Source organism: Carya illinoinensis, chromosome 4, assembly GCF_018687715.1.
Source record: "Carya illinoinensis cultivar Pawnee chromosome 4, C.illinoinensisPawnee_v1, whole genome shotgun sequence".
Classification (NCBI taxonomy): domain Eukaryota; kingdom Viridiplantae; phylum Streptophyta; class Magnoliopsida; order Fagales; family Juglandaceae; genus Carya; species Carya illinoinensis.
In genome coordinates, this window is record NC_056755.1 from 16,466,566 (window position 1) to 16,482,911 (window position 16,346).

Below are 16,346 nucleotides of genomic sequence, written 5' to 3' on the forward strand. Positions count from 1 at the left end.
AGAGAGATAGAGTGTGACAGTGAGAGATCACAAAACAGCAGATACTAATCAAGGTTTGTTTATCGAACATGTTAGCTTAGGATCTTACACAAAATAACTTCTGATCCTCGCAAACCAAGCAAGTGCCAGGCTCTTTCCAATTTCCATCGTGCTCATCCTTAGCAGGTCTGGCAAACATAGGGAAGTTTAGATTCTAGAAGTACAAGGTAAGGGTTAAAGTATGTTCCTCACCTGTGAACATGACATAAGAATCAAGACATAGCTGATAGGTGCATGCCACCTCATCAAGCCAAGTGTTAAAAGACCTTGGTCTTGGTGATATGCTCTATCCAAAGTCTAATATTCGAATCCTCTTTATTGTAAACAATCTCTATGGATTATCGGATTGAAAGTTTTTCCTCTTGAATTATCCAAAGTGCACTTGTGGAAAACTCATTGTCGAAGAGACCTGTGAACCTACGGGATTAGTCAAGATGTTGTTCTTGAACACCCGATGCCAATTAAATAAAGACAGCAGATGGGTGCCACGGCATCTAGCCAGAGCTCATTCTGTGCTGTCCTGTGAAAATTACAAGCCTTACTCTGGCAAGAAAGAAATGCACAAACCAATTTAGAAAGTGGGAGACAAAAAATGTCAATTAACAGCTAATGCCTCGACGATTTCTTTCTTTCCATTTTTTCATCATAAATTAGAGAGGAAAACGATGCTACTAAATGGATAATTATGAATTAGAAATTTTAAAGGTGAGGAAAAACAGTACACGAATGAGGAGAAAAAGCAGTACAAAATGAATGATACTTTGGAATGATTACCAACTTCCCACATTAAAAGGGCAGCTGTAAACAAAAATTGACAAATCATTCTAAAATATTTCACAAAGTGTAGCCTAATGATGCCTGCTGCTTCCCCAATCTCTGCAATGGTTTACCGATCCCACATGGCCTGAAATATGACAGGGCGGTGCTTCAGCCACTGCACCATTTCCCTGTCCAGTGGAGAATTATTTAGAACACCATCCAACATCGGGCTGCCAAAAACTTTTGGAGAGCTCTTGAATGACCATATTCGATCCTTGGGCCACGGTCTCTGGGGCTGCTTCTCCTGAAAAACATTAAGGTACAGTTTGGATAGTGAGTTGAGATGAGATGAGTTGAGATGAAAATTGAAAATTGAATAAAATATTATTAGCATATTATTTTTTAATATTATTATTATTTTAGGATTTGAAAAGGTTGAATTGTTTATTACATTGTGTAGGAATGTGAAAAAATTATAATGATGAGATGAACTGAGATGAAACACTTCTTGTATCCAAACCGGGCCCTAGATTGAAAAGATAAGCAACCAAAAGCAAGCTGAGAGAAGAACAATTGACACGGGAAAATAACATCCAAGTTGAAACATGTTCTGTAGTTTCCCACAATGATAATTGTTAGTCCACTTCAACCAGTGTTCCCTTCGAGTTCATTATTCATGAAAGCAATGTTTAATTCAAGATAAAGTGCGAGTTAAGTAAAGCCAACAGCCATATGAAACCAATGTAATTACAACTTAAGAGTCGTTGCTACTGGCTCCATTAAGAAGGTATTTTGGTAGCTTCGAATATACTCCAAAAGGAGTCCAACATTCCTCACGATGCTTAAAACATAAACATGCAAATAGGTAGTGTTGCTTACCCAGTCTTTTCAATAGGCCAGGTCAGGGTACAGTAGGGTACAGTAGGGTCAGATATTATGTAATAAAAAAAACCCAAGTACTAAAACTAAATACAAGAAATTAAACTCACCATTCTTGCCAGCATAAACCTCACAGTCCTTGGGCCATAAACGCGATGCCGTGATGGTTTCTGAACCTTGGCATAGAAGGAACCAATCTCAGGTAACGACAAGCAACCCCTACTAGCTCTAGCCAGGCTACAATCTGGCTCCGCATTGGTCTGGTTATACCATAAAATCAGCTGTCCCAAGCAATAATTCTCACCGTAGGTCTTGCAATACTCCTGAAAACCTACCCCCAATTTATCAGCGTACTTGGGGCCCAAGTCAAGTGGACTAATGTAAACTGGTGGCGAAGTTACAGCCTTATATTCCTGTACGTAAAAATGAAATTTACATCAGATCAAAGGAACTACGCATGGTAGTTAGCAGAGAAATTCCAAGAGTTCTATATCTGTTACGGCATACCCGTATTCTAAAGAAGCACTTTGTATATGCATAAATATGGATCAAGTCAGCTGCAGCATCATGCCGAGACTTGTAAGTACATGGAAGATTTCGGACCTCATCCCTCAACCTTTAAAATACAGAGAAAAAAATAAAAAAAAAAATTAAAAAAAAAAAAAAACCCATTAATGTTTAACAGTTGAATCATCACAAGTTTGAAACACACTGAAACAAAACACAAGTGCAGGCCACTCACCATAATAAAGATCTCTGAAGTTCGTTTTGTACATCGTCAGAAACTGATGGATCACGAGCATGAATCTTGGACTTAAAATCATTTAACATGGATTCTTCTAGGTGAGGAGCCATGCATTGGAGAAGCTCCTCTACAAATGATCCCTGCCCTTTCCAGATAAAGGAAACTACTGCTTCAGGACTCAGCTTCTCGAGAGGAGGTGGCGCAATCTTCGGGTCACCAAAAATGCATCTCATAGCGTACCTCACCTGCATATGGAACTAGAAAGGTTAACATCTTCAATCTAGGAAATCCAAAAATGATGAGTGACAGGGATCTAGAATAAACACACCAAGACATCTGAAACAAGATCAGAAGCTGGAAACAATAACTGATAGCCCCTTTAACAAAATTAGAGAAGATGGTCACCTTATCAAGAGTAACAGCCAAATTCTGAAGCCTTTGATTGTATACACCTTCAGCCTGCCTCACGCAAAACATTTTTGACAAGATAAATGATTAATAATGACAACAAAGGGTGTTACCCAATTACACAAGATACAAGTCAATATAAAAGGATCAAACCCCATGAAAAAAATATTAGAGTGACCACAAGGTAATTGCAGCCTTCCCAAACACATGCGTCCATGCCCACACACACAATGAGAGACCAAGGCAGTGAAAAACACACCTGAACCTCAGCATCACTCTTCTCAACTTCAAGACATATATCTGAAAAATATTTCCTTTTTTCCTCTAAATTATGCCTCAGAATCTCCTCAGGTAGTTTTGTTCTTTCAAAATTTATGAACCTCACCTTCATTTAAAATGGAAATGTCAAGAAAAAAAAAACAAAACAATAACAAAATTACTAGCAAGAATTGTAATTAATGAAAAGTCAAGAGGCAGCAAAAGCATATACCAGGCGAGCCGAGTAGGCTACCACCCAATCAGGCAGCCCACCAAGCAAACAACTGCCTAAACCAGCCCTCCCCAAGTCAAGATAATCCTCTTCAGAGACTGAATTTAATTCACAAGCTTCTAGCATTAACTGATGACGGTCCAGAATTCCATGCCACTCCTCCAGTACCTGATGGGTGTACAGTGTAAACTACTTAAAAAGAATTGAGGCAACTTTGAGACTTGAGGTGAAAATAGACCAATAAGTCTCAACTGGCTGCAACAACTTCGGAAGAACAAAATTAATAATTATCATCAGTGAGGAAATCAGAATCCCAATCATGCTGGCCTTCTGTGATGAACAGAAAGAATCCCAATCACTATACTAATCTGAGATTATCAGATTAGTCAGTCAGACACTTAACAGCCCCTGAAGCTTGATCGGACCTGTTCACAATTTCAATTTTAATTTGTTCTTTGACATCAACAGTCAGTAATTGCCTAACACCTGTACCTTTTCAAAAGCACCTTCGCCTGTCAAATTCAAGTAGCTGCCCCGGCAAACTTGGCTCCCACACAAACAAACTGACACTTCATATTCTTCTTTACTCTAGCATAATCAACGGACATCAGTCAGTATATATGAAATACATATAGTATCTCCAAACTGTACAGAAGGCCAGTAGCAAAAAGAGACACACCTCTGTAACAGAATTATAATCAAATGTGATCTCCTCGCCATATTTAATATTACGAACAGTATATATTCCAATCTGGTAATGACCACCAACGGCAGTAACTCTGCTTTCGTTGATAAAATTATAGGACAATCAAAAGCTGGCTCACTTAACAAAATTTGACATTCAAAAAATATACACAAAATATAGATTAAGTCCAAATAATATACAGAAAGTGCAAATAACATACACAATATATGAGAGGGTTGAAAGACAGAAGGTGGTCCCGTGTGTTGCTCTGCACTACTCTACGCAAAACTCTTAAATGCACAAAACAGTAAAAACAGTAGAATAACAAGACTCACTTTGCTTCACAATTAGGTCGACAAGAGTGACATATTCGACTTGCAAAGTTTGCCTTATGCATAGCATCAACAACAACCAAATCATAACCATCAGCATCACCCTGCCAGGTTATAATATAAGATCAGATGAAAAGGTTCCACCATCGACAGATGGAGAAAGAAGAACTAGCCTATGGCACAAAACTTGTTGAATTGAAGAAAACCTTTGGCCTCTCAAGATAGATGTTGTAAAATTCTGGAGCTGGATCTTTACTATTTTCTTGTAAAGATCGGATCCCATCTTGCTTCTCGAACCATTTCCAAGCAGGATAAACCTACAAAAATTATTTTTAGGATCAGGGAGAGGTTCAGCATCATAAAATCTCGAGGGAAAGATTTTACTAAACCAAGTACTTGGATCCCATGAACAATCGGATGCCTTACCTCTCCCAAAAATCCACAACAAAATCTTCTTCCCCAAAACCTTCTTCTTTGTTGCAAACAACACCAAGACCCTGACAACAAAAGCAAATATACAAGAACAAAATAAGAGAATCAGCATCAAAATATTAGGAGACAACTCAAGCAAGTAAACCAAAAGAAAGACAAAATGGAAGTACAATATACATGAAGTAAAATGATGATGCATATACCTTTCTGTAAGCAACATATTTGTCATCAGAACGACTATCTATAGCCTTCAAAATACCCTGACACATTCTCACATTTTGTATATCACAGTCCTCCTCAGCAGCGTTTTCAATTTCTTCAATGACAGGTTGCAATGGAAACATCCTTGGAGTTTTTCTCGTCCCAGTGAAGTTCCTAACTTGCTTATTCAAAGTTCGAAGGAGCACATCTTCTATAAACAAATGCTTCTCGAGTATCGGCCAATCCAACTCCTCTGGCATAGAATCAAGCAAAAGATTGTGAGTATAAGGATCAATTCCATAAACCTCTTGCTCTAAAACCTCAAATCCAAGCTGTTTTCTTGGTTTATAGTCCTTGACTTCAGGAAGTTCCATATCAGACTCCTCAATGCCACTTTTCTGAGCCTGGAGCTTCTCAGTATAGTCCTCTGGTAAAGATACTCGCATTTTCCGTTCGACGTCCTCCTCATCTGCAACAACAATATATTGATCAATGACTTCATATTTTCTAGTAACAGGAGGAACCAGGCTGGCTTTTGTCATTCGAGCACCCCACTCACGATCACTAGTGATTGAATCCAAACCCTCATTTGGCATAAAGTGTCCATCTCCTCTTGACTTTGCCATCCGAGTCTTGGACCACATATCCAAGTCACTTTCTCTTTCTGTATCAGTAGTCTTACCATCACTCTTGCCATCTTCAGAAGACTTATCAAGGTCCTCAGAAGTTTCACTCTCTGAGTCCCTATATTTTTTATTCAATTTGGATAAACGCCATCTGATTTCTCGATCAGACGCATACTCTACATATTCCAAACTACCATTTGAGAAGGACATGTAATTACTCCTATTTATGTACTTCCTTTCAGTCAAAGATTTATTGATCTTCTTCTTATACTTTGAAGCAGCAAGTGAATCACCTTCCCAAGCCTTTATCATCTCATCTCTTTGATAGGAGGACTTAGAATGGTCTTCCAAACGTGTGGCAAGTTTAATAAATAAAGGAATAATCTGATTCATGTCTCCAGCATCACACCGATTCTTTGCTCTGCATACACCAAATGAGATTATAAACAAGCACAGAGAGAGAGAATACAATGTTACATGATTCTCAGCAGCGTATAAAGACCTAATGACCATGAAAATACAGCAGAGGAAAAAAACTGAGAATCCAGGATGCAACAAGTGCCTAATTTGACACCCGTATTTATGTAGATTGAGAGGATTTTATGTTTTCAGAATCATATGAAGAAAGAAAATACACCTTAAATACAGGATCCCAAAATCCACAGAAAAAATCTGAGTAAAGGCCCCCTTAAAAACTTTGATTCACAAGGTACTATTTGATGGCCAAAAAGAAAATTTTAATGCACCATTGATAAGCCTACTCCAGCAGACTTCAATCTAAGAAGCTGTTAACCCTCTGTTAATTAAAGCTATTATATTTAAAAAGCACCAAACGAAGGCCCCAAAAACACATACTTTATTGCTTGTCTGCACATTCGACTAATATCCTCCTTCAGGGATCCCAATCCGTGGCCAAAGTAATAACCATTTTTAATTCTGTCTTCAATTTCAGCAACCTGGCCAACGAAGAGGCAACAAGAAAAAAGGACTTATAAACATATAAAATAGAGATTTTTTTATATGGCAACCTGCAGAACAAAATGATAGCTATACCTTGGGCACAAAGAAATCAAAAGTATTCTCTTTCATAATGTCTTTAAGACCAGAAAGAAGGATCTCTTCCATTCTCTTATACCCACTGTCAGATTTCTTGATGGCCCACCGCCTCATACGGGCATCCCTTGATAGAATGGATGAGGACCTTCTGGCATCAAACAGTTTTGATCGTTTGTATAAGCTTCGACGGAATAACTGATTTCCAGAGTCTCTTTTATCCACACTATTGAAATAGTCCTTTAGTTCACCAAAATCATCTATATCACCACCCAGACCCTTACTGGAAACTGATGAAGTTCTTGCAGTGATCTGTTTAAGACTCCTTATTTTATACTGTGATTCCTCAAAGAATTTCGTAACACGTGAAGTTCGGCTCTTGACCCAGTTCATGCTTGCAAATTTGAGAGCCAACTCCTCGAATTGGCTGCAACCTCTAATGTCGATAGAAGAGATACAAGGAAACAAATGAAGAATCTTTTCAAGCATGTCGGAGGTAATATTTGTGCAACCCCTGAGAACCATTGAATTTATCTTTTCTTTGCTATAATCACTCTGCAAGCAAACAATTACATTAAGCCTGGTTAAAGCGAAATAAAAAATTTAGATATCCCGAATGCCAAACAAAATTAAGACATACCATGACACTTATGAGTATGAAGTCAGTGCAATTAGGGCCGAAACATGAGACGTCAATCTGTCTTGAAAGTTCCTTGTAAAAATTGGCCGCATCTCTCCAGCGTTTACAAGTCAAAGAAACAAAGGCGAGGGATTTGATGTCTGATCTCAAAAAATAAAATACCCGTGCCAGCACATGACCATCCAATAAACCCCAGCTTCCCATTTGAGTTTCAGACTTTGCATTCTCTTGTGTGTAAAAAGTCGCTTCACCACATAGATCCTCAAATGTGGACTCGTCCTTCTGAATTGTGTGCATATCCTCTTCTATTTCATAATCATCTTCAATCTCATCAAGCAGCCGGGCCCTCTTGGCAGCATGTGCATCACCTTCTTTAGTTGGCCAGCCCCCAACCGCCCCCAAAGTATATGATGGATCATTTCAAAGAAAGAATGAATATGTAGAACAAAGCGAATTTCAAAAGGAAATTGCATTAAAATTCATTAAAAAGGATGCTACTGATAAATGCACTATAGCTGGATAGAAGAACTAGAGAAAGCTCTATGGAATGATGTGGGCTTAAAATTCCTATGAAATTAGGAAACATACAAAGACATGCATGTGCACACAAAAAAAATTAAAAAGTACACACACACAATTGGCCAGCTAGGCATTTTGGTGTAGGACACGTACTAATATTGGCAAAACCAGTCACTAAAGAATAGAATTCAAAAGGTGTATGACAAAGTTCGACATGTAGCCTCATAAATATGAGACTGGCTGGATTCCTCATATCATTTGCAGGGCAACCCGAGTAATGTATTGGCTGGAAAGTTGAAGTTGTTGAAAAAGGATTTGAAGTTATGGAATGAGTAAATATTTGGTGATGTTACGCTACAAAAAAAAATCTGTTTCAAGAGCTACAAAGCTTGGAGGGAGGTGGAGATGAGAGCAATCGCAAAGGGCAAGTTGTTGCTGATTTGGAAAGAGTGATTCTTATGGAGGAAATTTCGTGGTGACAAAAGTCAAGGGCTTTGTGGCTTAGGGAGGGAGACAGGTGCACGAAGTTTTTTCATCGCATTGCAAACTCTCATAGAAGGTTCAATACCATTGAGTCTCTAAACGTGGATGGCGGCGCACTTACAAACCAAGCTGAAATTAAGAATCATGTGGCTGGACACTTTGAACACTTATTATCTGAACCTCATGATTGGAGACCTACTTTAGACGGATTAGATTTTGAGTTCATCGATCAAAGGAGTATGGCTTGGTTGGAGAGACCATTTGAAGAGGAAGAGGTGCACATAGTAGTCAGGAAAATGAATAAAGACAAAGCACCGGGCCCGGATGGCTTTACTATGGCTTTCTTTCAAAAGTGCTGGGAGGTGGTGAGGGAAGATGTAATGCAAGTTTTCCAGGAATTTTTCACCTATGGCAAATTCGAGAAGAGTTTGAATGCTACTTTCATCGCACTAGTCCCCAAAAAAAAGGGTGCTATAGAGGTACAAGATTTTAGGCCTATTAGTCTGGTGGGGAGCATTTACAAGATAATCTCTAAAGTCCTGGCTAATAGAATGAGCACAGTCATGGATAAAATTATTTCCAAGACCCAAAATGCTTTTGTGAGAGGGCGCCAAATATTGGATTCGGTCCTTATAGCAAATGAGTGTTTGGACTACAGGATCAAGTCGGGAAAGCCAGGTATTTTATGCAAATTAGACATGGAAAAGGCATATGATCATGTCAACTGGGACTTCTTGTTATACATGTTGGGTAGATGTGGTTTTGGGACAAGATGGAGAAAGTGGATGAGACATTGTGTGTCAACGGCTCGTTTCTCAGTGTTAGTAAATGGAGATTCAGTGGGATTCTTTAATACCTCGCGGGGATTACGACAAGGTGATCCATTATCACCCCTTTTATTTGTCATCGTAATGGAGGCCCTAAGTCGAATGATGTCAGCTGCAGTGGAGGGGGGTTTCCTGGCTGGTTTTGTAATGGGGAACATTAACATTTCACATCTCTTGTTTGCGGACAACACCTTGCTGTTTTGTGAGGCAAATGCAGGACATGTACAAGCCTTGAAGGCCATTTTATTGTGTTTTGAAGCGGTATCGGGGTTAAAAATTAATCTTACAAAGACGAAGATGGTCGCGGTTGGTGAGGTGAGGAACATTAGAGGGTTAGCCAACATTTTGGGATGTGGAGTCTCCTCTTTGCCATTGAAGTATCTTGGCCTCCCCTTGGGGGCTACTTTCAAAGCCAAGGTAATTTGGGAGGAGGTGTTGGAGAAATTAGAGAATAAATTGGCCGGGTGGAAAAGGTTGTATTTAACTAAAGGGGGGCGGATCACTCTTATCAAGAGCACACTATCCAACCTTCCTACATATTACTTGTCTCTATTTCCTCTCCCTGCCAGCATAGCAACAAAAATGGAGAAACTTCAACGTGATTTTCTGTGGAGTGGCTTAGGCGAGGAGCTCAAGTTCCATCTAGTAGGATGGCATAAGGTGTGTACTCCGTTGAGAGATGGGGGCTTGGGGATCCGGAATGTGAGGGCTTTTAATGAGGCATTATTAGGAAAATGGTTATGGCGGTATAATAAGGAAAGGGGAGCCTTATGGAAAGAAGTAATTGATATGAAGTATGGAAGTGAACGAGGGGGTTGGTGCTCAAAGGAAAGTAGGGGGACTTATGGGGTGGGGTTATGGAAGTACATAAGGAAAGGTTGGTGTACCTTTGCTAGTAACACTCGTCTTTGGGTGGGAAATGGTAGGAGGGTCAGCTTTTGGAATGAGGTGTGGGTGGGAGACATGGTTCTAAAGGAGGTATATCCTAATATTTTCATAATTGCTCGGGACAAAGAAGCAATGGTGGCTGATTTGAGGGTAATAAACAATGGTGCACAGGAGTGGAATATAAGTCTTATTCGGGATGCACATGATTGGGAAGTTACCGGGATGGTGGAGTTTTTCAGCTTGCTGTATAACACGGTTATCAATGCTACGAGTGAGGACAAGATAGTATGGAAACCGTCGAGGAAAGGGAAGTTTTCTGTGTGCTCCTTTTATGATACAATTACTATGCAGCGAAGAAACAATTTTCCTTGGAAGAATGTTTGGAGGAGCAAAGCACCTAAAAAGGTCGCTTTCTTTGTATGGACAGCAGCATTAGGGAAGATTCTTACTATGGACAATCTAAGAAGAAGAGGCATAATCATAACCGAATGGTGCTGTATGTGCAGAAAGAATGGTGAAACAGTAGACCACTTACTTTTACATTGTGAATTTGCTCGGGAAATCTGGAATTTTTTCTTCAGCAGAATGGATATAGCATGGGTCATGCCGGGAAGAGTGATAGAATTAATTGCAAGCTGAAGAGGAATTGCGGGGACACCACAGATTGCGGCTGTATGGAAGATGGCTCCTCTTTGTATTCTTTGGTGTATTTGGTGTGAAAGAAATGATAGACTTTTTGAGGATCAAGAACGTTCCATAGAAGAGTTTAGGAGGTTTTTTTGGAAGAATTTATTTATGTGGGCCATCGCTCTAGAGCTGAATGGTCTCAGTTTCCAAGATTTCCTTGTATCAGTTGCTAGATCCTAAATAGGTGTATTCACATGTATACCTCCAGTGTACCTGAAATATGCTTATTAATAAAATTTCTTATTACTTATCAAAAAAAAAATATGAGACTGGAGAAAACCACAGAGATGCTATGAATGAACACATGACATGAATGTCATGGTTTAAGGTCAATTGCAGAGAAAGAGAGACAGAGACAGAGAGAGAGGAGGATAAACTTTGGCCAAGGACATACCCTAACAAAAGATAGAGTAGCCGGCTCATTCCTTGAAATTCTGCCAGTATGAGATGAAAATAAAAGAAAGATTTCTCAAACCTAAAGAATAAATAAATCTGATAATAGCTGAAAAATATCCAGGATGTTAGTGGAAATTCAAAATATTAACCCATACCTGATTTTCGGTACATGTGCTTCTCCATCTCCTTCTTTGGCTGTTTAGCATTGATCCACGGATCTAAGGCTTCATTAATAGCTGCAGCAAACTCACGACTCTTATACGATTTCATCACCAATTCGTGCAGCTTCCCACGTGTATAACCAATGAACTGCGGATGCAGGTCACGGGAGAAACTTGCTTTCATTTTAGATTCACCAAGGGCAGAACCTTGACATTCTGAAACAGTTTGTGAAGAAACACCAGTCCCAGAATTGTTCTCCCGATCGCTCTTGACACTGGCTTCAGAGCTCTCTGCAGCGGAGCTAACTGGAACCCAAATTTTATCAAATTTTCTGAACACACTAATATGTTTTTGAATAATGCCTTGTTCTGCTAAGACCTCAAGCTGCGAAAATGATGAAGGCCCTTGTGCATGCCCAGCACCATCAAGATAGTACCAATCACCCAAATACAGTTGCAGGTCATCAACTGTGCAAATATGGTCTCTTGGAGGGTTGATCGATGCCATGAACTCCCAGGAGTCTTGTGAACCTTGATCATTAATCCTTCTTGATTGAGAATCACAATCTGCTGATGATCTCTTGCCATCACTACTTAAAGAGTATGGCCGAGAAGACCTTGAAGAATATCTCTCCTTCCCTTGGACTTTCATGCGGGTATCAGAAATAAATGAACCATGATCCTTAACGACACATGCATTTATCCTCACCACTGGTAGCATTGTCCCTTTCACTCCCTTGACACTAGTAGGCTTACTTTGGACTGATCTGCTTGCGCCACTGCAACCATTCCTCTCATCTGATAAAGAGAAAGCCCAAGGAGGGAGATCAAGCCTCTTGCTATGAGAAGGATAGTACAAGTCATCTTTTTTATGCCACCGAGGGTCCTCACACCCAGACTTTAGCATCTGGCATAACAGGAAACCGTCATTGAGAACAAGCTTCTGACTGAAAGGTCTATCTTGTGCAGCCTCATCATTCCTCCTCCAGTCGCCACCCTTGCAAGACCATAGGCCAGAAAACCAGTCACCAAATTCTCCATAGACACAACCATGATCCTTATCAGAGGTTGCAATTGACCTTGATTCTGCAGCTTCTTTTAATTTGATCTCAGAAATTCCAGATAATTCATCAGTTTTCTGATCAGAAGCTTCGCTTCTGTCAGCTTGATGCCAATAGAACTCTGTGCATGTCCAGAATAAACATTTTGGGTGAATGCATGTCTTAAAGTGCTTCTAACTTTGCTGTATGGAAAATATAACAAACTAAATTTTTTACACACATGTCATCAATTGCTAGAAAATACTTAGAAGTAACAACTTGATTATCATGACGTATGAATATTAATAAGGTTATTAATTATGGCTCAGAGCAGATATGCAGATATACTGCAATCCTCTACATTGGAAACATAATAATTAATAATAATAACAATACTAATAACAACAACACAAAATCCTGAATATTTCCTATGATGGATCTCGAGAAAGCAGTCCATGGCAAAAAATAAACAAATCATTTCCCAGGAAAAAACTCTAGATGCTCAGAGTTTATCCAAAATAAACATAAATTGATGAATAAATAAAAGCAATGACAGAGATAGTATACCTTCAGAGTTTCCGCATCCCTCCCATTCGGCAAGTTCATACCTCATTTGCAGAACTTCTGCAAGATCATAAAATTCCACAAACATGGAAAGTAAGGAATCTCCACCAAAAGTAATTACAAATAGACCCGTAATATCAGTATTTGGTGCTAATTAAGTGTTCAAGTAATCAACGGACAAACTAATACCTGCAACAGTTTCAAGTTCCTTGCCAGGAATGACAGGAAAGCCATCTAAAAGAGCGCCAACCCTTTCATCAATATGGAGATCTTCTGCACTGTCATCGGTGCAAACCACTGAATCAGACAAAGTAATGGATGTTTCCTTCCTACTCTGAGGACCATATTGCCAAGTATCTCCACTATCAGCCAAAAGATTACCAGGAGCTTCAGGAGGTTTCGCCAGCTGAGTTACAGTGTCAGGCACAATGAACGGGAAATTCACAGCAACCAGTGGAGAAGTTGCATTTTCAACAGTTACCCACCTATCACTATCTAAGTGCTTGATCATGTGATCTGACATTAGAGGCCCTTCTTCCACAAGTGTTTTCAGGTCGCATAATTTAGAAGGCCCACATTCCACGCCATAATAATTAAGGTAAAACCATTTCCCTGCAAATGACTCGGCCATCACAGGGACATGTGGTGGCGTGTCAGATATATCCATATCCTCTTCCATAGATTGCAGCTCTTCAGGAAGAGTCACATCTACTCGACAAGATTCTTTGCAAGTAGTGCTTGGACTCTGAGTCTGCTCCTCTTTGTGAGGCTCACAGTTCAAATTTTTCTCTATAGACCCGTAAATATTATAGACACTGCTTGTATCTTGAGACTCTTTGGCAGAATAATGTGAGTCTTTTCGGTTGGAATCCCTGTGGCTGAGTTTATCTTCTTTCCCTCTACTAACAATCTGAGAGTTGCGCTTTTCGCCTGTTCCACCTTTACGACTTGCTTCCTGGTGACTACCGGGCCTTCGACTATCAATTGCGGACCGGTCCAGATAGTTCGGGGTCTTATCCCTGCGATCATGGTTTCGAGCTCCATTTTGTGGAGACTGCTCTGCATGAGTAGGAGTTCGATTTCTATGTTCACGGTAGCGACTTCGATCATATGGGGACCTTTCACAGCCATATGGAGATCTCTCACGACCACGTGGTGATCTTTCACGACCACGGACAGGAACCCTGTCACGGTGCTCAGAATACCGGACGCTGTCATGTGGAGACCGGTCAGAACGTCCAGGGCTATGTGCATGCCTATCAAAAGCTACTCTCGAAGACAAGGAAGATTCATAACGTCTGGAGAAGTACTTGTGTGATGAAGTTAGTTTCGACGAAGCTAAATTCCTGTAAGACCTCTCCACAGAACAACGGCGTGAATAATTATCTGCATGGGCAGCGCGGTTGCTGTCATCAGAAAGCGTACGGCTTTTCGAACCAGCACAATCCCCATAATCTCCGTAATACTTGCACCCACTGCTATCTGAGTCAGCACCATACCGCTTAAACCGGTAACCAGAAGAGTAATCTGTCCCATGGTTCTTCCCATTGCTGCGCTCGCCCCTATACAAACCTTCCTCGTCCACGATTTTCGAACTGACCCTTGTACTCCTCTCCTGGCCACTCGCCCACATGGGAGTACTTGTGCTAAGCTGACTTCCACTTCTGTTGTGCCCTTTCCTTCGGAAACCATCATCCAAAGAACACTTCCCAGAAGGAGGTGTACGCTGGAGCTCAAATCTACTCCCCTTATCCTTGCCCAACTCATACCTGCGTGATTTACCGCAATTGTACTCATCCCGTGGCGCTTCCCCTTTATGCCACCTATCTGGAATGAACTCTCCCTTTTCAATCTCATCTTTTGTGCCTCTCCACGACCCGAATTCCCCTCTTTTAGATTCTCCTCTCCTAGTCTTCTCCGGCACTATCTCGTCTTTCTCCACTCCCTCTTTCCTCCATTTCCCATAAGCAATCTCTCCCTTCTGCACCTCACTTCTTCTCCATTTCTCAACAATCTCTTCCTTCTCAATTTCACTTCTCCGAGACACATACTCTCCATTCAAAGTCCCCAATTCACCCTCTTCCACCTCATCCTTCTGCGCCTTCTCAGCACAATTTTCCCCATTTTCAACTTCCCTACTAATCTTTCTACCTCTATTCAATCCCTCGCTCTTCTCGGCCTCCACGTTCTTCGCAAATGTCTCCTTCTTCACCTTCATCTTATTCTTTTGCACCATGTTAAGCGACTTGGAACTGAACCCATTGTTGTTGCTATTGCTTCCATTCTTGCCTCCGTTGCCATACAGCATCTTCTCTGGAATTGGAAACCTCTCCATGTGATACTGCTGCAAATGCATGCATGCGACGCCTCCATCGCCCATGGAAATCCCCCCAATTCCTCTTCGGCCAAAACCTTGAAAACCCTAATCCTCCCCTCCTCCGGGGTTGTCGATGCTCATGCTGCAATTCGCCTCAAGGTTATCCAATCCTGGCTCCAATTCAAAACCTAGTGTTTGCATGAAAGAAGAAAATCACAAATCAAAAGAGCCGAAATGTAGGGTTGCATTTGTGAAAAAAAAAAAAAATATATATATATATATACACACTCGTTCCAACTCAAAGAAGCATAAAACCTTTAATCAACTGCCCTCTTGTCACGAAAACCCAACGGTTTGGATTCCATCAAACCAGTAAAGCGAATTGAGGACGGGGAGAGAGAGATATATACCGAGAATACTAGGGAACTAACAGAAAAGGAGGAGAAAATGCTATGGAGCTGGGAATCCAACAGCGTGTGAAGACCTTTCCAGTACAGATTGTATAAGGCCGAGAAAATGGCAGCTCAAATGTCCAATCTTTCTGAGAAAATCTGAGTGTTTCTCTCCTCTGTCTCTATATATTTTTCCTCTCTCCGATGCGCTATATCTGCGTTTCGCTTTCGCTCTCAGTTGCCGTTGTGTTCTTGGTCTGAAAGATGAAAATCTTTCGTGTTTTTTTTTTTTTTTCCTTTTTCCTTTTTTTTTTTTTAACTCTGTTTCTTCTTGGTTTTCCGATTTTGACCTGAGTTTATTGGACGAAGTTTCAAGTTGTGGATATAAAAAATGACGAAGGCAGCCCCGGGACATCGCATAGATTTACTCAGATCGTTGACTCAGATCGTTGACTATGACTGGCTCGTTCTCAGGAACTTTTGGGAGAAAGATCAAAGATATACGTACTCAATTTTTAAAAACTCTACCGTAGGCTCCGTTTTTAACGTACGGATTGTTATTTCTCGTTTGTTTATCCAAATTTTATTTCATCGTATAATTTTTTTAAACTTTTATATTAAATATGATAAATAAATTTTTTTTTTTAATTTTAAAATAAAAATTTATATTATAATAATATTTTATTTAATTTTCAATAAAACATTTTATTGAATTTTATCTAAATTGTGTAATCAAACAAGAACTCTCGTTTATATAATTAAGATGAGATATTTTGTTGAAAA

The 16,346-nt window shown here is 40.1% G+C and overlaps 1 protein-coding gene across 1 annotated transcript; it reads right to left on the minus strand.

Annotated features, from left to right (window-relative positions):
* Window positions 1-705: 705 nt before the first annotated feature.
* Window positions 706-15,890, minus strand: LOC122307359 (histone-lysine N-methyltransferase ATXR3-like). The gene is given in 21 exon segments (XM_043120210.1): window positions 706-1,102; window positions 1,788-2,090; window positions 2,185-2,293; window positions 2,420-2,667; window positions 2,828-2,881; window positions 3,090-3,215; window positions 3,321-3,488; window positions 3,813-3,908; window positions 4,000-4,099; window positions 4,341-4,441; window positions 4,544-4,654; window positions 4,764-4,777; window positions 4,780-4,834; window positions 4,973-6,017; window positions 6,452-6,552; window positions 6,650-7,204; window positions 7,290-7,660; window positions 11,245-12,432; window positions 12,858-12,914; window positions 13,044-15,359; window positions 15,582-15,890. Coding segments are annotated over 20 exon segments (7,170 nt in total). The 5' UTR covers window positions 15,235-15,359; window positions 15,582-15,890; the 3' UTR covers window positions 706-925.
* Between the last annotated feature and the right edge of the window lie 456 nt (window positions 15,891-16,346).